This window comes from Dasypus novemcinctus, chromosome X (genome assembly GCF_030445035.2).
Source record: "Dasypus novemcinctus isolate mDasNov1 chromosome X, mDasNov1.1.hap2, whole genome shotgun sequence".
Taxonomy (NCBI): domain Eukaryota; kingdom Metazoa; phylum Chordata; class Mammalia; order Cingulata; family Dasypodidae; genus Dasypus; species Dasypus novemcinctus.
Window position 1 is genome coordinate 50640813 of NC_080704.1, and position 25595 is coordinate 50666407.

Below are 25595 nucleotides of genomic sequence, written 5' to 3' on the forward strand. Positions count from 1 at the left end.
CTTCTCCTTAGAACATTATTTAAAATTATATGACCAATTCTTCTACCCCACCTCTGGCACACTGTCTTCCCCTTCTCCACTTTATTTTTTTTCCCATGGTACTTATCACTATCTGGTATATTTTATGTTAATTATTTATTTGATTATGCTCTTTCTCCTTCACTAACAAAAGCTTCATAAAGATAGAGATTTTTAAAAACTTTTTATTTTGAAATACTTTCAAACTTAACAAGACAGTTACAAAAATAATACAAACCCCATACAGAGAATCCCAACATACTCCTATCCCCCTAGATATTAATATTTTGTCACATTTACCATAATATTCTATCTCTCTACCCAACTATTGATACATCTATCTAGTCATCTGTCTGGAGGGCTATCTACTTATTTACCAATCCATTATCTGAACACTTGAATGTTGGTTTTGTATGTTATTCTTCTTAAACATTTAATACTGGAGGGTAAAGATTTTTATTTGTTTTGTTCGCTGCTGTGTTACCAAATTCTATAATAATGCCATGCACATAGGAGACACTTAGTATATATCAATTAAATATTTTATTTTGCTTTCTATGTATGTCAGAGCCCAGTACAGAGGGCTGATATATATATATTTGTAAAAACTCCATGAATATTCTGGTTGTTTTCTTTCAAGTGGAGGTAGCTTTTCACTTTTGGCAAAGGGACTGCCTATGAAGACTGGGGTATTCTTGGCTTTGATTAAGCTTTAATTATCAGGGGGATGCTGACCTCTTCCCTCTAGTGTAAGGGTCTTATTTACCTCATACATCTCATGGTTTAGAGTCTCCACAAGGATATTTTCTCCCGTCTGGTCAATGTGGGTCACAGGTCTCTCCAGCTTCACTCGGTCTCCAAGGAGGTCCATAATCCGCTCACTCACTTGACCAGATCCGCCTACAAACTTCCTCTCCTGACAAGTAAAAAGACTCAAGATGTGGGTAGGAAGGGATGGGCATGGATTATTAAGTTTCTCGTTTTCCTCATATATCTTTATTCTGGGAGGTTTAAAGCTACATTTGTTGTTGTGAATAATGTCTTTTACCATTATTTTCTAACTAGTGATTGCTGTTTTTTTGACAAAGTGCAGGTTTCCTAACTCCCTTTCCAGGCTGTGTGCACGTGAATTCCCAGCCTAGCTTGACATCTTCAGTCTGACCCCCCTATCCTGCCATAGACTCATCTATGTCCCTGTTCTGTCTTCATTCTTCCTGTTGGACTGCTGGTCTAATGAAGCACTCCTAAAGCTGGGCCACTGTTTGCCTGAGCACACCTAAGCTTTTTTTCCCCCTCCTGGACACTCAGGCTCGGAACCTCCCTGCTTCAGCCAGTCACCAGCCAACTCCCTAGGGAAGGTTGCCTTTCTCATCCTGGGTCAGGTGGCTACTGCTTTTGTGACCCCCTAGTTCGTTTCACCTCACTGAGCCCACCTGCCTGGAGGCCCGCTAAAGCTTCTACGGGTTCTGCATGGCTGTACAAATAGAGTTGAACTAACTACCTCCTCTGAAAATTTCAATTTAGTTAATTTTTTAAAAGACTATTTCAAAATAGGTCTGGGAATAGAAGAAGAAGAAAAAGAAGGGGAGGTGAGGAAAAGGAAAAGGAAATGACCATCAAGCAGATTAAGAACTTTAATGTTGAGACTCAGGAAACAGGCATGGAATGAATGAATGAACGAATGAATGAATGAATGAATGAATGAATGAATGAATTTGGAATTTCTGAATTAGATAGTGGCCTCAAATATTCATGTCCACAAAGGACCCCAGAATGTGACCTTATTTGGAATAAGGGTTTTTGCAGATATAATTAAGGTAAGGCCCTCAAGATGAGATCATACTAGATTAGAGTGGGGCCTAAATCCAATGACGAGTGTCCTAAGAAGACAAAGAAAAGGAGAAGACACAGACACATAGAGGAAGGCCATGTGAAGATAGAGATTGGAGTGATGCAGCTATAGCCAAAGAACAAACGCCCAGGATTGCTGGCAACCACCAGAAGTTAGGAAAGATGCATGGAACAGATTCTCCCTCAGAACCTCGATTTTGATTTGGGGCTTCTGGCCTCCAGAACTTTGAGAGAATAAATTTCTATTGGTTTTAGTCACAAAGTTTGTGGTATTTGTTACAGCAGCCCTAGGAAATCAATACTGTGGCCTTCCTTTTTAGAATTTTTATTTTTTAAACATTTTTATTAGAGAAGTTGTGGGCTTACAAACAATCACGCATAATGTGCAGAGTTCCCATACATCATCCCTCCACCAATACCTTACATTGTTGTGGAACATTTGTTACAGATTATGAAATAACATGATCAGACTATTACCATTAACTATGGTAAATAATGTACACCCATATACCCCCTGTAGCAGTTTGATATAATTGATGAATTCCAAAAAGAAATATTGGATTATGCTTGTAATCTGATCTGTTTGGCATGATTGAGTTATGACTAGGGCGTTGAGTCCCCACCCACCAAAGGACATGGCAGATGAAAGGCATGGCAAAGAACAGAGTTGGGGTTTCTGATGTTAGAGTTTGATGGTAAAGACCCGGGAATCCAGCACCCAGAGGAAAGAGAAACCAGCACCCGGAAAGAAGGAACCTTGAACCCAGAGAAAAGCAAGCCCAGGAATGAAGGAACCTAGGAAGCCTGAACCCTCACAGATGTCATCAGCCATCTTGTTCCAAATAGATTGGTGAGGGAAGCTGATTTGGCCCAATGGATAGGGCATCCTCCTACCACATGGGAGGTCCAAGGTTCAAACCCAGGGCCTGCTGACCCATGTGATAAGCTGGCCCATGTGCAGTGCTGGTGCTCGCAAGGAGTGCCCTGCCACGTAGGGGTGTCCTCCGCATAGGGGACCCCCATGGGCAAGGAGTGCACCTCGTAGGGAGAGCTGCCCCACACGAAAAAAGTGCAGCCTGCCCTGGAATAGGGCTGCACACACGGAGAGCTGATGTAGCAAGATGATGCAACAAAAACAAGGCACAGATTCCGGGTGCCACTGACAAGAATACCAGTGGACACAAAAGAACACACAGCTAATGGACACAGAGAGCAGACAATTGGGGGGAGGCAGGGAAGGGGGGAGAAATAAATAAAAAATAAAATAAAATAAATTAAAAAAACAAATAGACTTTGGTGAGGGAAGTAACTTATGCTTTATGGCCTGGTGCCTATAAGCTCCAACCCCAAATAAATAACCTTTATAAAAGCCAACCAGTTTTTGGCATTTTGCATCAGCACCCCTTTGGCTGACTAATACACCCCCTATTCTTAACACTATGTATTAGTCTTGTACATCTCTTACAGGTTATGAGAGAACAGTCTCATAATTGTATTGTTAACCACAGTCTGTCTTCCAACACATGGTTCACTGTCCCATGCTTTGTACATTCTGTCAAAAGTGTACACTCAGTGGCTCTCTCTTTCATCACAGAGTTGTGTAGTCATAGTCATCACCACTGTAAACCTTTGAATGATCTCGTTAGTTAAAAAGAAAAAAATTCCATACCCCCTAGTTTCACCTTTAGCATTGATGGAAGAATATTACAATATTGCTGTTAACTATAGTCCAAAAGATACATTAATTTTATATTTCCCATGCATCACTATATTCTTTCTATCTTGTAATAGTGATGTATATTTGTTCTAGTTCATAGAACAGCATTCTTGTATTTGTACTATTAACCACAATCCTCATCCAACTCTGGGTTCACTGTTATTCAGTTCCTAGATTATTCTCTAGCTTTCTTTCAATTGACATTTACATCCTAGACTATCCCTTTCAACCACAATCCCATTTATAAATCAGCCGTTTTAGCTATACTCACTCTAATGTGTTACAATCAACTCTATTTCTACACTTTTAAAGCCAAGCCAGTTGAAAATACATTAGGCATCAGCACCCCTTCTCAGCCCTCATCATATCCCCTGCTAACCTACAATCTAGATTTTAACTCTATGTGTTTATTCTTCTTATTTAGTTCATATTAATGAGACCATACACTACTTGTCTGTTTGTGTCTGGCTTATTTTACCAAGAATAATGTCCTCAAGGTTTATCTATGTTATAATATGTGTCCCAATTTCATTTCTTCTTACAGCAGCATAATTTTACATTATATGTATATACCACATTTTATTTGTAGTGGTCTTCCTTTTTGAGCTTCCCAAGAAGTGCTCAAGATATGTACATCAGATAGTCTCCTATGAATTTACCAATTGGAGATGGTAGCACAATATTGTGAATGTAGTTAATACCATGGAATTGTACACTTGAAAGTGGTTAAATGGGAAATTTTGAGTTGCATATATGTACTAATGGAAAATTTCAAAAGTACACAAAGAGAAACGTGTCTATTATTAAAATCACATTGGCTGCTGAGCCCTCACATTGGGTACCTAACAGGCTGTGTCTCACAAAAGTCACCTTGAGCTGCCATGATAAAGCTGTAAAGGCCATGAGCCTGCCCTCTGCTTCATCAGTTCACAATTGAAGGATTGCCCCACAAGACTTCAAACTCCCATAAAGGCAGTGGCTGTGTTTCTGTTGGAATGGTGTGGTGATGGATGTGTACCTGCCCTCCATTGGTTGTTGAAATGATCCTGGTCGTGCCCCCACACTGCTTCACATACCACAGGAACCAGAGAGCGGACACCTCATGGGTCTCTGCAGTGACGCAGAGGTTCACAAAGAGAATGGCAAGCTGCTTCACAGATCTGTTTGGGAAGAAACAAGAGCAAAATTGGCCAAAACAGGATAGCATCTTCTTAATAATCTGGAAATAGTTCAAATAATAAATTTACTTGACTAAGTTCAGTACAGTTTGGCAAGTCTCAGAAAATTGTATCTAGCACCCAACACTATAAAACATGACATCAGAGATGTTTGGGAATATGAGAATTCTTTTCTCCTTAACTTAACCAAAATATCTTACTTAAAATCAGCTAGCATTCCATATTCTGTTCTGTGCTGTCATGATTTCTCCCAACAAATCTGCTGCTCTTCTAGAGATTCCCATCTCAATAAGAGGCAGCTGCATTCATACATTTGTTAAGGCCAAAAATCTAGATAACCTCCTTGATGTCTCTTTCCATCACTTTCTACTCAGTCCATCAGAGGGTCCTGTTGTCTCTAACCATATCTCTCCACTTTTATCACCACCGATTTATTACCATACCTTATTCCAAAACCCATCTAAAAATATTTTATAATTAGTCAGTTGGCAACCTTGGAAGTGCAAATACACATGAAAGGGCATCTCCCTACTCTAGCGTATCTTTTTTTTTGTCTTTATTTATTTTTTTGACCTTACTTTCAAAAAATATGAGGTCCCCATATACCCCCCACCCCCCTCACCCCACTCCTCCCCCCATAACAACAACCTCCTCCATCATCATGAGACATTCACTGCACTAGGTGAATACATCTCTGAGCACCGCTGCACCTCATGGTCAATGGTCCACATCATAGCCCACACTCTCCCACAGTCCACCCAGTGGGCCATGGGAGGACATACAATGTCCGGTATCTTGAATGTGGAGGTTTAAAAAATCACACTTAATACATATACCAGTTATTGTCCATGTTTGAAGTCTTAAGAACTTGACAGCACTTCTGTGGCAGTCCCCATCATTATAACCTGCAAAATGGTGTAATGTATATATTTACAGTTATTTTTATATCATTCCTTGTCATAATTGGAGGGGTGGGAATTGCTGACTCATACCTTACTTGCAGAGGTAATCTGTGGCATCTATTTAAAGCAAATATCCAGACATCAGTTTAAAATATTACTTGAAAAACATCCTTTGCTCTTTCCTGATGTCTAGTTTGTTTTGTTCTTTATTTTACCAGTGAATTCAGGGCATTAGGTGAATGGGGTAATAAATAACTAAAGCTTAACGTTGGCCCAGCTAGGCAGCCAATATTAAACATAAAAAAATATTGCTGTGATTCTAGTTGTTATTGTTACCAATTTGGTGGGAAAGAAATAATCTGGTTTGAAATAGAGAGAGATCTAAAAGTAATTCTCTTTGGAGGGCCAGTCCATTCCTAATCCTTTATTTGATTTACTCTGGGAGCTTCAGTGAGAAAAGAAAAGAGGGAAAAAAGGTCAAGGAACATAGTGCAGTAATATTTTTGTGTTCTTTGCCCTGTTGACTTTTTAAATGATAAATGTTATTATATTTCTCTACATGAAAATATATAAACATTATATAAAATTTGGAAAATTTATAAAAGTAAAAATATGAGTGAGCACTTTTCAGATTTCAGCCCCTAAAGAGATAATCCCTGATCTCGTTTTGGTGCCTTTTTTTCTAGGTACAGGTTTTTAAAAATATGTTTACATTGTTAGGATCACATTGTAGTTATAATTTATGTTTCTGAAAAGCCCTTTATAAATGACAACACTTGAAAGAATGATCAACATTAGTCTTTGAATGAATGATTGTGCTTTAGCTTGAATAATAGGCTTAATATGCTGGGGATTACTTCCTTTAAAATCAGAAAATAGCATACATATCTTGCTTAAGAAAAGTTTAAAAAGGCTTCTTTATTTTTTTTCATTTATTTATTTCTTTCCCCTTCCCACCCATTGTCTGCTCTCTGTGTCCATTCGCTGTGTGTTCTTCTGTGTCTGCTTGCATTATCCAGCAGCACTGGGAAATTGCGTCTCTTTTTTGTTGCGTCATCTTGCTGTGTCAGCTCTCTGAGCGTGTGGCGCCACTCCTGGTGGGCTGTGCTTTATTACACAGGGCTGCTCTCCTTGTGGGGTGCAATCCTTGCATGTGGGACACTCTTACATGGGGACACCCCTGCATAGCACGGCACTCCTTTTGCGCAGGCCAGCTTACCACATGGATCAGGAGGCCCTGGGGATCAAACGCTGGACCCTTCTTATAGTAGACGGATGCCCTATGAGTTGAGCCATGTCCGCTTCTCTAAAAATGCTTCTTGTTCATATGCTTCTAATATCTCATAAATCTTTATTTAGGCAGCTGACGACCTTGAATATTCACTTAGTGGAGAACTGGGCAAAGAGCTATGGCAGAAAAAATGAGGTCTCTGTGATCTCAAAGAAATACAGTTGGTCCTATCTTTCCTATCTTCAAGGAGATTAAAAGCCCTCTGGGGAAAGTGGATTTGGCTCAACTGATAGAGCATCCGCCTACCACATAGGAGGTCCAAGGTTTAAATCCCAGACCTCCTGACCCCTGTGGTGAGCTGGCCCACGTGCAGTGGTGATGAGCTCAAGAAGTGCCGTGCCACGCAGAGGTATCCCCCGCATAGGGGAGCCCCACATGCAAGGAGTGCACCCTGTAAGGAGAGCCACCCCGTGCGAAAAAAAAAAAAAAGGCCCTCTGGGAAAGAAAAGACCTAACTGAATTAAAAGATATTTATAACAAAAGATATAAACAAATGCAGATAATTATATACTCACTATATTTTGGAAGTTTAAATTACAGAATTCTAAAATAAATATGGCAATTTTGTCACAATCAAAATAAGATCTATTGCAAACTACATTCTAACAAAAAGTGTTAAATAGCACTCACTAGGTAAGTGTTAAGAAGGACATAGTAACAACAGGTATTGAATTCATGGCATAAAAGGATCTTACTATTCCATAGTTGGTTGCTTTCAAAGTTTGCACATAGGAGAAGTTTAAAGATTTTATTATGGAGTGTCTTAATAATGATAATAATGAAAACCTGGAATGTCCAACAGTATGGTAATGGGTAAATAAACTACGGCATATACTTTCCATAGAATACTCTGCAACCATGAAATATGATGTTTGATGAAGCATTTAATGATCTGGATAAATGTTTAAACTGAAATAAAAAGTGTTAAAAAATATTTGATGACTGTTCACTGTTTTTGTAGTACACAAATAAGCAGTTTTATTTTTTTAAATGAGATCATATATCACACTATACATACTCAATGACAACCTTTATGTATTTAACATTACAATGTTTTCAACCTATTAACTATTTTGCTACAGCATGATTTTAAAAGACTGTAGAATATTCCATTTTTTGGATGTACCATAATTAGTTTCACCAATTTCCTATTTTTGGACATTCGGATTTTCCATTTTCAAAATAATGCTTTGAATTTCTCTCTTCCTTTCTGTATGCATTTCTGCATTTCTCATGTCTTCTTTTCCCTCTCCCTCTTGAAGCTAAATTCTAAGAAGCTGAATTTCTATATCAAGGAGTATTTACATTTTTATGTCTTTTGATTAGTTCCACACATTAGAAATAGATAATCCTGAAACCTTGTTTTTAATTTTAGTTGTCAGTTTTCTCCTCAATGCCCAGAAAGTGAAGATGTCAACCCCACAGCCAAACATATTCCCAACTAATGCTACTTATTATGGGAGGACAGGTTCTTTGAACCTGGCTTCCATTTTTCTTACTGGGTTTTTCACAAGCTCACCATGTTCTTGAAGTACAAACTCAACAATCATTTCCATTTTCCCTGCTTTCCAAGAGCATCAGGTCTCTTCACATCATCTGTCCATATAGCCCCAGCAATTTGTACATCGTTCCAAGCAATGCCAACAAGAATTTAAAACTTAACTCTTGAATATGTGCTTTCAATGCTATATGTTTTTCACTAAAGGAGAGCATTCAATTCAGTCATATGTTTCCCCCACAGTTGTGAATTATCTAGAGAACTTCTACAGAAGCTCCTCTTCAAATCTTTGAAAATTGTACCACATTACATAATGTACACACACACATTTCAATGCATATACTAACCAACTCTACACTTGACCAAAAGTGATGAGTGAAAAACATTCCTACCTCAACAACTTGCTAAATGAGACCTTTAAGCTGATGGTCTTTGCACTGTTTTATGCAAAGGAGGTGGCACTTTATTTTCTGTTCTGAGGACTCTCTGGGGGTAATTCTACCTTCATGCTGCAAAAACCATCCCCAAGGAAGAAGGGGTTGATGTGTAGACAACTTTAGGGCAAGGTCCAGTTCTAACACTTACAGCATTCCACCTGATGTTTGGTGTAGGTTTTGATACAAAGAGGCTAGTTATCCCTTACTTGTTGAATGATATAGCTAAATAAACCTGGAAGTTGGCTGCAATAAATGCCTGTGTCTTACTCAGTCCAGCAGATCTTGTCCAGAAGCTCCTTCATCGTCATCTGGTCCCACTCTTCTGCAAGAGGTGCCTTCCATGGAGCATTGCTGGGAATCTACATTCAGATGAGGATTTTAAGAGGAAAAACAATTTTTTTCATTTTAAACAACTCTTTAAATAGTATAAAAAACTAACTGAAAGAAAAAATATGTACATTTTCCCAGTCCCCACAACAGTTACTTTCACTGCACTGCACAACTAATGTTGTTGGTGTGACTTTCTTATTCTAGACCTATACCACTCAATCCATATTTAATTTATGATAACACTTCCCATACAATAATTGGAGGGAATGTTGTAATTGGGCCATTTCCAAATATGGATTACTAAGTTCCCAATTTATAGGGAACATTCATAAATTCAACTCTTATCAAGGATTAGTCAGCTGCACCAAATCATGTCTAATTGCAGTTTTAGATGAAGCTTTATCTGTAGGTGTTTACTTGTGGGCTGTAGGTTTGGATGTGGTGGAGACTCAAAGACCCAGAAAACCTATTTTGCCTAGTCACAAGGGTTTTCTAAATTAGAACTGTCATTCCAGGAAGGCTGAGTGATATATGATCTTTTCTCTCCTCATCAATAGTATACAATAGCAGTCTGTTTGACATCGGATTTCTTTTAGAGGCAGCTCATTCTATTCATTTCACAAATCTTTCCTGAGAGTTATTCTGTACTAGACAATGTACTAGGCACACTGGTGACACAATGCCATACCTCCTTTTTTTTCTTTTAAGTACTAAACTTATTATGAAAAACATGCATGTAGTAAAAGAAGCTTTGGGAAGCTTTACCTCTCGTCCCATTTCATCCATTGTCCTCCATAGGTTATTAAAATCTAGGTAAGTAATTGGATTCCACACAGATGGGAATGGACCCTTGAAGGGATATGATTTGCCCTGTGAAATACAAGAAATATTTATTATAATGTAAAAGTAGTTAAATCTGCAAGGTTGGTAAATGGTTATAAGCAAAATCATATTGGTTATCAATCTGAGATATACAACCAAGTGCTTACTTCCTTGTGTGCTAAGAACCCTACTTTTTTATTGCCTTTTTTTCTTTCAGGTTATTGAGTAGGGGTTTAATCAATCTAATGTGTATTTAATCTAAATCTGGGCTCTATTGCAGCATACTTAACATTTTAGCATAGTGATTTCCAGTAAAATTCTCTGTAAACTAAAAAAGTTCAGTACCACAACTACCACAGTAACAAAGTGTGTTCTCTCTGAAGTTGGAATCTTTGCCAGGTAAAATTTAAATACCAAAACAGAAGTGGGTCACCTAAACTAATCTCATTTACCAATGGTATTTACAAATATCTCAGAGTCAGGAGACCAGGTATGCCAGGAGGGTTCAAAAAATTATAACTATAAATGTTATACAAATTAGAAGAGGATAAAAAAATAAATCACAGGCATGTAACCATTTGTAGGAAAAGCCACACAGTGTGGCCCAGAAAGCTTTCCCAAAGAATCAGACTTGCCAGTCAACACAGGAGGTCCCAGAGATCATCAAGGTCAATGCAGAAAGATGAGGCAATTACAAGCCTCTCTTCCAGAAACGTTTACACTATCTGGTTCTTATGGCAGTCGCATGTTGAGATAGAAATAAAGGGAACACAAGTCTCCGAGGTTTAAAAATAAAACAGCCTATAAATCATCTCTGGAAAGCTTACCTCATAGAAGGCAGTTAAAAAACATGCAGAAAAACAGCTCTGGGTAAATTTGAAAATATGAGTCAGAAGTCAGTTTGTGCTTTCTGACAGCATCTTTCAACCAAATCAGAGTAACCTGGGGTTCTCAATGAACCTGTCTCACAATAATTCTGAGTTGTTCTGCAGAGAATCATCTCATATGGCTTTTTTTAGGCAAAAATAAAAATAGCTTTGTGAAATGAGAAGAGATTTCATGTTCATTGTGGTTTTTTAATATAATATATTATTAGAGAAGTTGCAAATTTACAGAACAATCATGCATAAAATACAGGATTCCTGTATACTACCCTATTGTTAACACACTTCATTGTTGTGGTGTATTTGTTGCAATCGGTGAAACCACATTTTTTTAAATGTTCCATCAGAGTTTTAATTTTTAAAATATGTTTGTCATACTGGAAAAGGAAAATAAATAGTAATAACATAAACTGTACAAAGGCAAAGTAGAATAACAAAAAAATATTTTACTAAAACATAAGATGTACAGAAGTTTCCAGATAAGCCATACAAAATAGTCACAAGCTTTTTTTGTACTTGACAGCAAAGTCACAATGTTATTAATGAGGGCTGTGATGTTTGTTCAGTGTTCGCATTTTGGTTCACATGTTCAAGCTTGTCTACCTACAGTGTTTAAATTAAGTTAGACTTGGCTAGAGGGCATATTTTAAAGAACAACTGGTTAGCTGCTTTTAACAAATGCATTTAATTAGATCACCATAAAAGGGGGGAGCTCATAAAATTAAAATAAAACTACCTCCCTCCTCAAAAGTAAAAATAAAATAAAGAAAAACACCCACACTCCTGCAACTCACCCTGACAACTACCTTCCTTCGCAGTGCTTTATACTTAAACCATTATCGGGGAAATGAAAAAAAGTGGGTGGGGGGGCGCTGTTTTTAAACATTTTACAACAATCCAGATGATACTTCTAGCCTCTGCTCATGCTTTACAACAGTGAATCAGGACAAGACATAGATTTGCTAAGTTACATTTAATCACCAAAGAAATGAAGATGTCTGGACTTTTATTTTGTAATGTTTCTAACACTGTGTCCATATGCAAACAAAAAAGAAGTCTTGGCAGAACAGGAGATGCACACTTGGTGAGCAGATCAATTTAATCATTATTCATTGCATAGAGCCTAGTCTATGCTCTGGACGTTTCTATGGCTTGGGCTTCATTGTTCTTCCACTGCTCCATTACATTATCTGCTAATGGATCATCTGGATTGGGAGCACTTAACAAAGCCTGTTATCGACAGCAGAACTGTGTGAATCTGCAGTGCTGGGGATCAATTATCTTTCAAAGTATCTAAACATATTCTTCCCAGCTGTCTACATTAAGGTGATACATTTTGGTCATGAAATGTACTTTAAGGTTGCCATTGGATATTCTTCTGGAAGGAATAGTTCAACTTTAAAAATCCCTCCCTCAAGAGGGAATCTTGGAGACCAGCAATGATCACGTGAAAACAATGGGTGCTGCTCTCATCTGGTTCTGCTGTAATACTGGGAACTGGTTCTGCTAGCAAACCCTGGGCTTCGTTGATAATCCTGTGGGGCAGTCTAGCCATCTTGTCAGATACTGAGCTCAGCCTCTCCTTTCCTGAAAGCACATTTTTATAATAATGTTCGTTCTTGCATTATATTAGCAGTCAACTTATCGATCTTCTCTCTCCAACAAGGTCATTAAGCTCCAGGGAAGAGTTGAGATACAGGCTTACGTTTTTTCTCAATTAACTTTATTGAGGTGTAATTTACATACATTTTCCTATTTAAGCATACAATTTGGGAAATTTTGACACATGTATGTGCCTCTGTAACCACCATTACAATTAAGACAGAGAACATTCCCATCGCCCCCAGAAAGTTCCCTCTTGCTCCTCCCTAGTGAATCTTTCCCCTGCCTACCATCCCCAGATCACCACTGATCTGTTTTCTGTCACTATAGATTAGTTTCACTTGTTCTAGAATTTTTTAAAAAACTGGAATCAAACAGAATGTAATCCTTTACACCTGACTTGTTTTTTGCTCAGCATAATATTTTTAAGTTTTGTCCATGTCCTTGCAATTTGTTCCTTTTAATTCCTGAATGGTCTTCCATTGTGTGGATGCACCACAGTTTGTTTATCCATTCACCTGTTGAGACCTATTTTCAGTTTTGGTCTATTGTGAATAAGGCTGTTCTGACCATTCTTGTACAGTTCTTTTTGTGTATATACATTTTCCTTTTTCTTGAGTAAATGTCTAGTAGTGGAATGGCTGAAAATGTATGGTGGGCATTTGTTTAACTTTTAAAATTCAACAGTTTTCCAAAGTAGTTGTACCACTAGCTGTGTTAAGCGGCTTAACCTCTCTGTGCCTTGGTTTACTCAGCTGTAAAATGCAATGATAGAAACTACTTCATAGACATTTTGGAAAGATGATGTGAGCTGATCCTCATAAGTCACTTTGAACAGTGGCTAGCACATTGTAAGTTCTCAACAAAAGTCGTTGTTATTGCAGCTGTTATTGTTGTATTTATAATTGTATATCTAGGACCTGCTGATATAGATTGCTGGCATACAGTAGGTACATAATAAATGTTTGACATCTCTCAAGTATGCAGCCTTGAACAACATTTATTGGACACACAATGTTCTTATTTTTAAAATGCCCTTTTATATTTGATTTCCTATGCTATTATTCTCCTTGTTAGTTTTTCCCCCTTTATTAGAGAAGTTGTGGGTTTACAGAACAATCATGTATAAAATAAAGGATTCCCATATACCACCCACCCACCAACAACAACTTGCATTGGTAAGGAACATTTGTTATAGTTGATGACAGCACATTTTTATAATTGCACTATTAACTAAAGTCCATGTTTTAACTTAGGGCTCACTGTTTGTATAGTGTAGTTCCAAGGATTTTTTTTAAAGAAATTTATTCTGTTACCATATATACAATATAACATTTCCCCTTTTAATCATATTCAGATATATATATTTCAGTGCTGTTAACTGCCTTCACAACTTTTGATTTATATTTTCAGTTTGGAAGAAAAGAAACTTAACCTTCTCCAAGAATGGGAAGGGGGAGTCCTACAAACTCTCTTTAGACAAATACTTTATCTTCCTCTGGTCATGTGCCTACTCTATTCCCCTAATTCACATTTCCAAACTCCCAGAGCTGACATCAACACTGTCTTTTGATTGAATCACCTCATGGGTAAAACTGAAAGAAGGGGCATACATCAAGGTCAGTGTTTCATTTTTGGTATCACCTTGCAGCTGAGTGGAGCATGGAGCACTGCTGGCAGGCCCACAGTCCTGGAATTTTCCATGTTAGGAGAAACAGGAAAGATGCGGGTGCTAGTGACTGAGAAACAGGACAAAGTCCTTAGGAATAATAATAACAAATAATAACAACAATAGCTAACATTGAGTGCTTCCTCTGTTCAAGGCCTGTTCTATATACTTTATACATATTGACTCATTTAATCTTCACAACAACGCTATGAGATAGGTAAAATATTCCCCTTTCCAGGTGGGGAACTGTGGCACAGAGAAATGAAATAATTATAATTTTCTCAAGGTCTCACAACTAGTAGGTGGTAGCAGGATTTAAATCCAATCATTCTATGGCCAGTGCTCCTAACCATGAAGCTTTCCTGTCTCTTAATTATAATTATTGAATGCTTCTTGTCAGACATTGGGCTAACAGCTATAATTAAATTATCTAATTTAATCCTCACAACAACCCAATAAGTAAACTGTTAATTGTATGCTCATTTTAAAATGAGTTCTGGGGCATAGAGAGATTATCCATTAAAGGCTGCAGAGCTTGTGTGTGGTGGGAACAGAATTTAGCATCAAATTTATGGATATAGAGCTCAAGCTCTTACTGGGGTTTCCACTACATGAGCCATTTCTTATTTGGTTTATAGAGGGTCACTGAAAGACTTTTAGCTTCAGTAACCACTTGAGATTCTTACAAATCAGGCTGAAGCTAATGACAGTTTCAATAACCAGTCAGATCTCTTCCATACTTGTTCCTCCTTTTCTAAGACAAGCCCTGTTCCAACTCACCTGCAAATGGCTACCACATCAATTCATTCATTCAACAAATATGCCATGAGCACCTCCTATGTACCTGGCATTATTCTTGGAACTGGGGGTACAATAGTGAACACAGGAAACAAATATTTATGCTCTCCCAGAGCTTATATTCTAGTAGGTGAAACTAGACACTAAAAAAAATAAGAAAATTATGGAGTCTATTAGAAAGTGACAAGTGCTATGAAGGAAAAAAAAAGAGAGGGGAAGGCAAAGAAGTGTTTGTGGTTTGGGGTGGGTTGCAATTTTAAATAGGGTGGTCAGGGAAGACCTCACCAGCAAGGTGACATTTGAGTGAAGACTTGAAAGGCATGAGGGAGGAAACCCTGTGGATATCTGGTGGGAGAGTATTACAGGTACAGGACCCAGCAAGTGTTCTGAGGTGGGAGCATGCCTGAACTGCACAGGTAGCATGCCTACAGGGATGCCCCATTACTCACTGGAACAAATCCAGACTTTTGAGCCTGGTTCTTAAGGCTGCCATCATCTGTGCAGCCTATTAGCCTCTGTGCTTTGGCCAGACAGCTTTCCTGATCTTGGTGGGTCATCCTCACTATTCTATCGTTATTGTATCTTCCCTGGAAGGTTCTTTGCTTTCTAATCTCCATAGTTGCAAAACCTCAGTCACTTTCTATACTCAACTCAAGGCTCACTTTCTTGAAAAAGCCTCCCCAAATTCATCTCACCCACTCAATTCTGCATCCTTACCATATTAGATTGTACTTGCACATGTTACCTTGATATTATTCTCTCAATATTCCCTATGGTTATGTCTTCTCTCTCCAACTATTCCAGGAAAGAACAATCATTTGTATCATCCTATAAAGCTTAAGAATGTTTATATTCAATTGGTGTTTGGCAAACATTGGCTGGATGGATGGATGCGTGCAAGCATGTGTGCATGGATGCATGGATGGAAGGATAGATGGATAACTGGATCAATAGCACTAAAATAGGAAGAGGAATTTTTCAGCAAAAATCTGACTGAATGCTTTCTAAACAATAAAAACTAATTTCTTCTGAAAATTTAAAGTAAGTGTTTAAGCTGAGAAGATGATCTTCCCCCATCCGAAGTGACTTATTCAATATCATTGTCTTCTTTACCTTCATAACTTGTTGTAAATACTCCTGCCAGTGGACACATACCTGAGTTCCACAGGGAAAAGTTTCCAAAATTAGGGAGAAAGTTTACCTCAAAGAATGAGTGTGCTCAGAAACATGCAGGGTTCTGTACCCCTAAGCCTCTGCTGCTTATATCAGTTATTTCCAGCACGTATCACATTGTGAAGCATCAGTACACACTATTGTTGCCAATAGGTTGTTTCCAAAGCAGTAGAATGTCCATGGCTAAAATCTGCTGGCCTGTGCCAAATTTTTCGCTCTTTCAGTTTGTAGACACATAAGTGTTTATTTTATCAAATTGAATAGACATCTAAAATATCCCATTAAATATCATCCCTTTACCTAGGGCATGTAATTTCTGAATATACACAACATACTGCCCAACATGCACTAGCATTAGCAAAATCCCAAGGTACTCTAGCCTTGAATAACCTGCTTTTCAAAAATATAGAGACACAACAGCAAAAAGATGAACAGTCCAATTAAACAATGGGTAAAAGTATTGAATAAAACATTTCTCCAAAGAAGATACAGAAATGGCCAAAAAGCACATGGAAAGATGCTCAACATCGTTAGCTATTAGGGAAATGCAAATCAAAACCATAATGAGATACCACCTCACATTCACTAGAATAGCTACTATTTAAAAAATAATGGTGAATAATAGTGTGGAGAAATAGGAACACCCATTCATTTTTGGTGAAGAGGTGCAGCCACTGTGGAAAACTGTTCAGTGGTTCCTCAGAAAGTAAAGTACAGAACTAATATATGACCCAGAATTCTCATTTCTAGGTATATACATAAAAGAATTGAAAGGAGGGACTCAAACAGATACTTGCACAACAATGTTCACAACAGCATTATTTACAATTGCCAAAAGATGGAAGCATATCAAATGTTCATCAACTGATGAATGGATAAGTAAAATGTGGTATATACATATACTGGGAAGGAAATCACAAAAGGCATTCTCAGGTCCCAATCCTGATCCTGTGGATGTGAATTCATTTGTAAACAGGGCATTTGAAGATGTTATTAGTGAAGGTGTGCTCACAATGAATGAGGGTGGGCCTTAATCCAATATGGCTGAAGTCTTTATAAGCAAAGGAAACTGGACACAAAGAGAGAAGCCATAGGGAGCAGCCAGAAGCTGAAAGTAAAAAGAACCCAGAAGAGAAAAGATAAGATGCCACCATATATATTGTCATGTGACAGAAAAGTCAAGGAACCCAAAGATTGCATGCCAGCTAGAAGATGCTAACCCCCAAGAGGAAGCAAGCCTTCCAGCTTCTGAAACTGTGAGCCAGTAAATGGCTGTTATTAAGCCTACCCATTGTATGGTACTTGTTTTAGAAGCTGAGAAAATGAAGACAAAATACAATAGGATACTTTTCAGCCCTAAAAAGAAATGATTTAGAATACATGCTACAACATGAACTAACCTTGAAGACATCATTTTGAGTGAAATAAGCCAGTCACAAAAGGATATTGTATGATCTTATACTTATATGAAATAATTAGAATATGCATATTTATAGAGTGAAAAACTAGAATACAGGTTACCAGAGGCCGGGGTAGGGGTAGGGAAGGGGGAGCTAATGCTTAATTGGTACAAAGCTTCAGTTTGGGGTGGTGGAAAAGTTCTGGTAATGGATAGTAGCACACTCTGATTGTAATTAATACTGCTGAATTGTGTATTTGAAGTGGTTAAAATGTAAAATTTTAGGTTGTGTTTATGTTACCTGAATAAACATTTTAAAAACTCATAGAGATGTTATCTCACAATCTGTAACAAATGTTCCACCACGGTATGGTGTGGTGTGTTGATGGAGGGATGCTGTATGGGAATTCAGAATATGTGCATGATTGTTTTGTAAGTTTACAACTTCTGTAATAAAAATATATTTTAAAAATAATAATCAGGTGGGTTGGGGGAAATATTAATATACCAAATGTAAGATATGGACTATAGTTAGTAGTAAGATTTTTGACAATATTCTTTCATAATTTGTAGCAAATATTTCACAACAATGCAAGGTGTTGGTAGAGGGTTGATGTATGGGATCCCTGTGTGTTGTTATGCATGTTTGCTTTGTAAGTTCACAACTTTTACTATACACTTATTGTTTACATATGTTCACATATAAATGACATACAAATAATAATATTTAGGGTGAGGTAGGAAGAAAATACACCAAATGTAAGATACTTTGGTAAGTAGTAATATTTAGAGGGTGGTCTTTCATCATTAGATTAAAATGCTTCACAACAACGCAAAGGGGGAGGCGGGGCAAGATAGCATCTGAGTGAGTGCACCCCCCTCATCTCCTGCAAAAAATCGGCAGAGTGGGGACAGAATCCTGCCTGAGTGAGCAGTATTAGGAAAATACAAAGCAGGATGTATTTAGACATCAATCTGGAGAGACAGTGATAAAAGGAGAGCTTGCTCAAGATAAAACTGTGGATTTCTGACACTGGAACCTGAAGCTGTGGGAAGGCAAAACCCTTCCCCTAGGGCTGATAGCTGCAGCATTCCCTGAACACTGCCGGTTGCACAGTGGTGTTTCTGAGCCCCGTATTCCCCAAACGTGTGATCCCCAAGCCCATGTTCACTGAACCTCGTGTTCCCCAAACCCCACATTCCCTGTAATCTGCGTTCCCCAAACCCACGTACCCCGACCCCGAGCCCGTGTTCTCCCAAGCCCACATTCCCTGAACCCAGCACTCCTCGAACTCAAGCATTCCTCTAGCCCTCTGGTCTTGGACAAACTCAGAGAGTGGGAGGGTTTTGGTGAGGGATGCAGAGGGGTCCGAGGAGTGCACGTTCAATTTTCTGATCTCCCTTTTTTTTCGAGCTTGGAGGAGCATGCCAGCTGGCTTGGGGAGAGACTAGGAAGAGAGGAGAGGTGAATCTGCTGAGAGAGCCCAATTTACCTAAAAGCCCTGGGATAGGGAAACTTGGGTTGGGAGAAGGTGGAGTCTGAAAATTAACTAGTCCTCCATAGCACACTTAAAGGAGGGGGACAGTAGGAAGTTCTTTGTAGGCTTTCAATAGCATATTTAGGGTTCCTGGCAAGGTGTGGGTGCTCTCTCTCAAAGAAACTATGAGTCATTATTTTCTGTGGTTAGTTGGTTCATCAGGGTCCCATTCAAATCACCAAGGGGAGCCCTCACATAGACTTCTTGCTGCCCTGGGAGAGAGGGACATGAGGAAAAGAGAAAGGAGGAAGGATAGATTCCTAAAGAAGTTTATTCAATTGCAAAGAGGATTCCTTGCCTGAGGCCTTGTCTGCTCTTTTTTGTTGGATTGTTTTCTTGTCTTCCCTTCCAGTTTATCCCCCCATGTCCCCCACCCTTTTTTTTTCTTGCTTGTTCCCCGCCCCCCTCCACTTTTTCCTTTTTTTCTTCTACTAGGTGCTGCAGGCAGTGTTTCTTATTTGCTATGCTTCCTCATCCTCGATTTCCTCTTTTCTATGAGTACTGATTTTGGCTACCCAAGCTATCCCCTTTCCTTTAATCTTTCTATCTTCTATTGTCTATAGTTTCTCTTACTTTCCACCTCTCTTTGATTAGCCCCCAATTTTTCTGACTTTTTATTTCTAACACTTCTACTCAGCTTTCTATCTTTTATTCACTCTTTGTATTTGTCCTTTCTTTTCTCTTTCCCTCTCTCCTGAACCGACTGACCTTTTAATTCATACTATATTCTTCCCCATATTCAGTTTACCATCTCATTGTAGATACTCCACTTTTTTACTGTTATAACTACACAGCTTACATGAGTTTAATACCCATTTTCCTAGATCTCATATGGTTCTTCTCCTAACATTTACTATCAATACTACTATTATGCTTTTTCTTTTCTAACATCTTTTGCTTTCCCTGGCCCTAATATTTTCCTTCCAGGGAAATTAGAAAACATCAAGGAAATAGAATAAAAATAACAAAGTGTCAAAGAGAAGACTTAACATGCACACAAAAACAACACCTAAATAAACCCAGAGGCTAGATGGAGACAATCAACTGAATAAACCCATCAAGATAAAATGATGACCAGACAGCAACAAAAAATTACAAATCATACCAATAATCAGGAAAACATGGCCCAATCCATGAACAAACTAAAAACCAGGAAGAGGAGCAGAACATCAAACAATGAATTAAAGCTCTCAAAACAAATATCATGGACCAATTTAATGAAGTGAAGGAAGAGAATAAGGATATGAAGAAAACACTTGGAGGGCATACAGAAGAAATTGTAAACATACACAAAAAGATAACGGATATGATGGCAATGAACAGCACAATTCAAGAAATCAAAAATATACTCTCAGCAAATAATAGCACATTTGAAGAGGCAGAGGAAAGAAAGAATTAGTGATGTGGAAGACAGTGCATCTGAAATCAAACAGATAGTAGACTTGATCACTAAAAAGATAGGAAAAAAACCCAGCAGGGATTTAAGGACCTGAATGACAATGCAAAATGCACAAATATATGCATTATAGGCATTCCAGAAGGAGAAGAGAAGGGAAAGAGGACAGAAGGAGTGTTGGAGGAATTAATGGCTGAAAACTTTCCAAACATACTGAGGGAGATGGGTGTACATGTCCAGGAAGCACAATGCACCCCAAACAGCAGAAATCCCAACAGGCCTCCTCCAAGATATATACTTATCAACTTATCCAATACTTAAGACAAAGAGAAAATACTGAAAGCAGGAGAAAAGAGAATCATCACATACAAAGGAGGCTCCATAAGATTAAGTGCTGATTTTACATCTGAAACCATGGAGGCAAGAAGGCAGTGGCATGGCATAGTCAAGGTACTAAAAAAAACATTCCAACCAAGAATAATCTATCTAGCAAAGCTGGCATTCAAAAATGATGACGAGTTCAAAATATTCACACAAAAACAGAAACTAAGAGAGTATGCCAACAAGAAACTGGCCCTTCAAGAAATACTAAAGGGAGTTCTGCATGAGGAAAGAAAAAAAACAGGAGAGACAGAGTTGGAAGAGAGTGTAAGAACAACTAAAAAGATAAAAACAGAGAAAAAAACAACATATGACAAATCCAAATCCAAAGTTAATATGAATAATGTAAGTAATTCCTTGAAAGTAATAACACTGAATGTCAATGAATTAAACTAACCTGTCAAGAGACACAGACTGGAAGAATATATAAGAAAATATGACCCATATATATGCTATCTACAAGAAACACATCTTAGATCTGGGGATCCAAAGTAGTCAAAAGCGAACGGTTGGAAAACAATCTTACAGGTAAACAATAAAAAGGAAAAGGGCAGGAGAAGCTATTTAATATCAGACAAAATAGACTTTAAATGCAAAACTATTGTGAGAGACAAAGATGGACACTACATATTATTGAAACGGATAATCTTTCAAGAAGAAAGAACAATCATAAACATTTATGATGCTAACCAGGGCACCTCCAAATACATGAGCCAAACACTGGAAAAACTAAGTGAAGGAATAGATGCCTCTACAATTTTAGTGGGGGACTTTAATACACCACTAGCACTATTGGACAAAACATTTCAGCAGAGAATCAATAAATAAACAAAGACTTTGAACAATATATTAGAGGAGCTGGACCTAATAGACATATACAGAACATTACACTCAAATACAGCAGAATATACATTCTTCTCAAGTGCACATGAATCCTTCTCCAAGACAGACCACATACTAGGCCACAGAGAAAGTCTCAATGAATTCAGAAAGACTGAAATCACATGAAATAATTTCTCTGACCAGAGTGGAATGAAGCTGAAAATCTGCAAGTACCAGAGACCCATATTTGGCACCAAGATATGGAAGTTAAATAACACATTCTTAGACAAACAGTGGGTCAAGGAGGACATCTCAAAAGAAATTAGTAACAACCTTGAAATGAATGAAAATGGTAAGACAACATATCAAAACTTATGAGATGCAGCAAAAGCTGTTCTGAGAGGGAAATTTGTAACCATAAATTCACATATCAAAAAAAGAAGAAAGAGCTAAAATTGAAGACCTAAATGCACACTTGGAATAAGTAAGAAAACAAAAACAAACTAATCCCAAAGGAAGAAAGAAAGAAATAACAAAGATCAGAGCAGAATTAAATGACATGGAAAATAAGAAAGCACTAGAAAAAATAAAACAAAGAGCTGCTTTGTTGAGAAGGTCCATAAAATTGACAAACACTTAGGTAGACTAACAAAGAAAAAAAGAGAGAAGATGCAAATACACAAAATAAGAAATGAAAAAGGGATATCACCACTGACACCACAGAAATAAAGATTATCAAAAGAGGATATTTTGAAAAAGTATATGCCAACAAGAAGGACAATTTAGAGGAAATGGACAAATTCCTAGAAACACATAAGCAGCCTACATTGACAAGAGAGGAAATTGATGATCTCAACAAACCAATCACTAGTAAAGAGATAGAATCAGTCATTAAAAACCTCCCAAATAGGAAGATGGCTTCACAGGTGAATTCTACCAAACATTCTGGAAAGAACTAATGCCACTCTTGCATAAACTCTTCCAAAAAATCAAAATAGAAGAAACATTGCCTAACTCATTCTATGATGCCAACATTACCCTAATACCAAAGCCAAACTGAGACACCACAAGAAAGGAAAATTACAGACCAATCTCTCTAATGAAACTAGATGCAAAAATCGTCAACAAAATACTTGCTAATCATATTCAACAATATATTAAATGAATTATACACCATGATCAAGTGCATTTCATTCCTGGTATGCAAGGATGATTCAACATAAGAAAATCAATTAATGTAATACACCACATAAACAGATCAAAGGAAAAAAAATAACATGATCATATCTATAGACGTGGAAAAAGCATTTGAAAAAATACAGCAACCTATTTTGATAAAAACAGTACAAAAGAAAGGAATAGAAGGAATCTTTCTGAACATAATAAAGGGTATATATGAAAAACCAACAGCTAACATCATTTACAATGGTGAAATCCTAAAATCTTTCCTCTGAGATCAGGAACAAGACAAGGATGCCCCTGAACATTGTGTTAGAAGTACTTGCTCAAGCATTGAGGCAAGAACCAGACCTAAAAGGCATCCAAATTGGAAATGAGTAAGTCAAAACTTCACTATTTGCAGATAACAGGATCCTATACATAGAAAGTCCTGAAAAGTCTACCACAAAGTTTATAGAACTTATAAATGAATTCAGTAAGTTGCAGATTATAAGATCAATGAGCAAAAATCAGTAGCATTTCTGTACATCAATAATGAGCAATCTGAGGAGGAAATCAAGAAACAAATACCATTTACAATAGTAAATTTAAAAAATCAAATACCTAGGAATAACTTTAACTGAAGATGTAAAATGCTTATACACAGAAAAGTACACAACACTGTTTAAAGAAATCAAAGAAGACTTAAATAAATGGAAGAATATCCCCTGTTCATGGATAGGAAAACTAAATATCATTAAGATGTCTATCCTACCCAAACCGATCTACAGATTCAATGCAATCCCAATAAAAATCAACACAGCAAATTTTAATGAACTAGAAAAAAAACTATGAAATTTACTTGGAAAAGAGGCCTCGAATAGCCAAAGACATATTGAAAAAGAAAAATGAAATTGGAGGAATTACACTACCTGACTTTAAAACATACTACAAAGCTATGGTTGTGAAAATGACACAGTATTGGCACAAGGATAGACACACTAACCAATGGAACTGAATTGAGAGTTCTGATACAGATCCTCAATATATATATTCATCTGATATTCGACAAGTCCACCAAGCCCACTCAACTGGGAAAGAATGGCCTTTTCAAAAAATGGTGCTTGGAGAACTGGATATCCATATGCAAAAGAATGAAAGAGGATTACCATCTCACACCTTATATGAAAATCAACTCAAAATGGATCAAAGACCTAAATATAAGAGTCAAGACCATAAAGACCTTGGAAAACAATGTAGGGAATCATCTACTGGATCTTGTAATAGGAAAAGGCCTCATGAATTTCACACCCAAAGCATGAGCAACAAAAGAAAAATAGATAAATGGGAGCTCTTCAAAATCAAAACCTTTTGCACCTCAAAGGAGTTTCTCAAGAAAGTGAAAAGAGAGCCTACCCAATGAGATAAAATATTTGATAACCATATATCTGATAGGACACTAATATCCTGCATATATAAAGAACTCCTATATCTCGAAAATAAAAAGACAAACAACCTATGTGTGATGAATCTGGACTCAAATGGGATCTCCCTTCATAAGACTTTCATGCTAATGTGCTGGAGGTGCAGTTAATGTTGGGGTTTAAGATATATTTAGGGGATTTGAATCTCTGGACTGACAATGTGATAGCCAGGCCCTGAGCCTCAACAGACTCCAGCACCTACAATCTGATCTATTGGACTTACCACACTCAGCTAAGATGGAGTTGAAGAAGGACAACCACCACACCATGGAGCCTAGAGTGATTACAACTGAAAATGGGAGGATTGCATCCAGCATCCATGTGGAATCTGAGCCTCCTCTTGACATAGAGGTGCAATGGACACAACCAATCCAATGTCCACATAGAAGAGGTGGCATTGGATTGGGAAAAGTGGACATGGTGGACGATGGGTATAGGGAAAGGCAGGAAGAGATGAGAGGTGGAGGCGTCTTTGGGACATGGAGCTGCCCTGGATGGTGCCTCAGAGGTAATCACCGGACATTGTAAATCCTCACAGGGCCCACTGGATGGAATGGAGGAGAGTATGGGCCATGATGTGGACCATTGTCTATGAGGTGCAGAGGTGCCCAAAGATGTACTTACCAAATGCAATGGATGTGTCATGATGATGGGAACGAGTGTTGTTGGGGGGGGGAGAGGGGGGGTGGGGGGGTGGGGTTGAATGGGACCTCACATATATATTTTTAATGTAATATTATTACAAAGTCAATAAAAAAAAAGAAAAAAAAAAAGACAAACAACCCTTTTAAAAAATGGTCAAGAGATTTGAACAGACACTTCTCCAAAGAAGAAATACAAATGGCTCAAAAACACATGAAAAGATGTTCAAAATCACTAGCTATTAGGGAAATGCAAATCAAAATTGCAATGAGAAACCATCTTCCTCCCATAAGACTGGCAACTATCAAAAAACAGAAGACTACAAGTGCTGGAGAGGATATGGAGGAATGGGAACACTCACCTACTGCTGGTGGGAATGCAGAAGGATCCAGCCATTCTGGAGGACAGTTTGGCAGTTTCTCAAAAAACTACCTATAGATTTTCCATATGACCCAGCAATTCCACTGCTGGGTCTATACCCAGTAGAACTGAAAACAAGGACACAAACCAATATAGGCACACCAGTGTTCGTAGCAGCACTATTCACTATTGCCAAAAGTTGGAATCAACCCAAATGCCCATCAACAGATGAATGGATAAATAAA

General features: G+C 37.8%; 1 protein-coding gene across 1 annotated transcript in view; it reads right to left on the reverse strand.

The window, feature by feature from the left end:
• Positions 1-25595, reverse strand: part of MAOB (monoamine oxidase B) — a 132977-nt gene that overhangs the window by 25536 nt on the left and 81846 nt on the right. The window contains exons 4-7 of the mRNA XM_058292115.2: positions 9988-10092; positions 9160-9251; positions 4605-4746; positions 785-934 (exon numbers count right to left, since the gene is read on the reverse strand). Coding sequence (XP_058148098.1) covers positions 785-934; positions 4605-4746; positions 9160-9251; positions 9988-10092 — 489 coding nt within the window. The remainder of the gene's footprint in view (positions 1-784; positions 935-4604; positions 4747-9159; positions 9252-9987; positions 10093-25595) is intronic.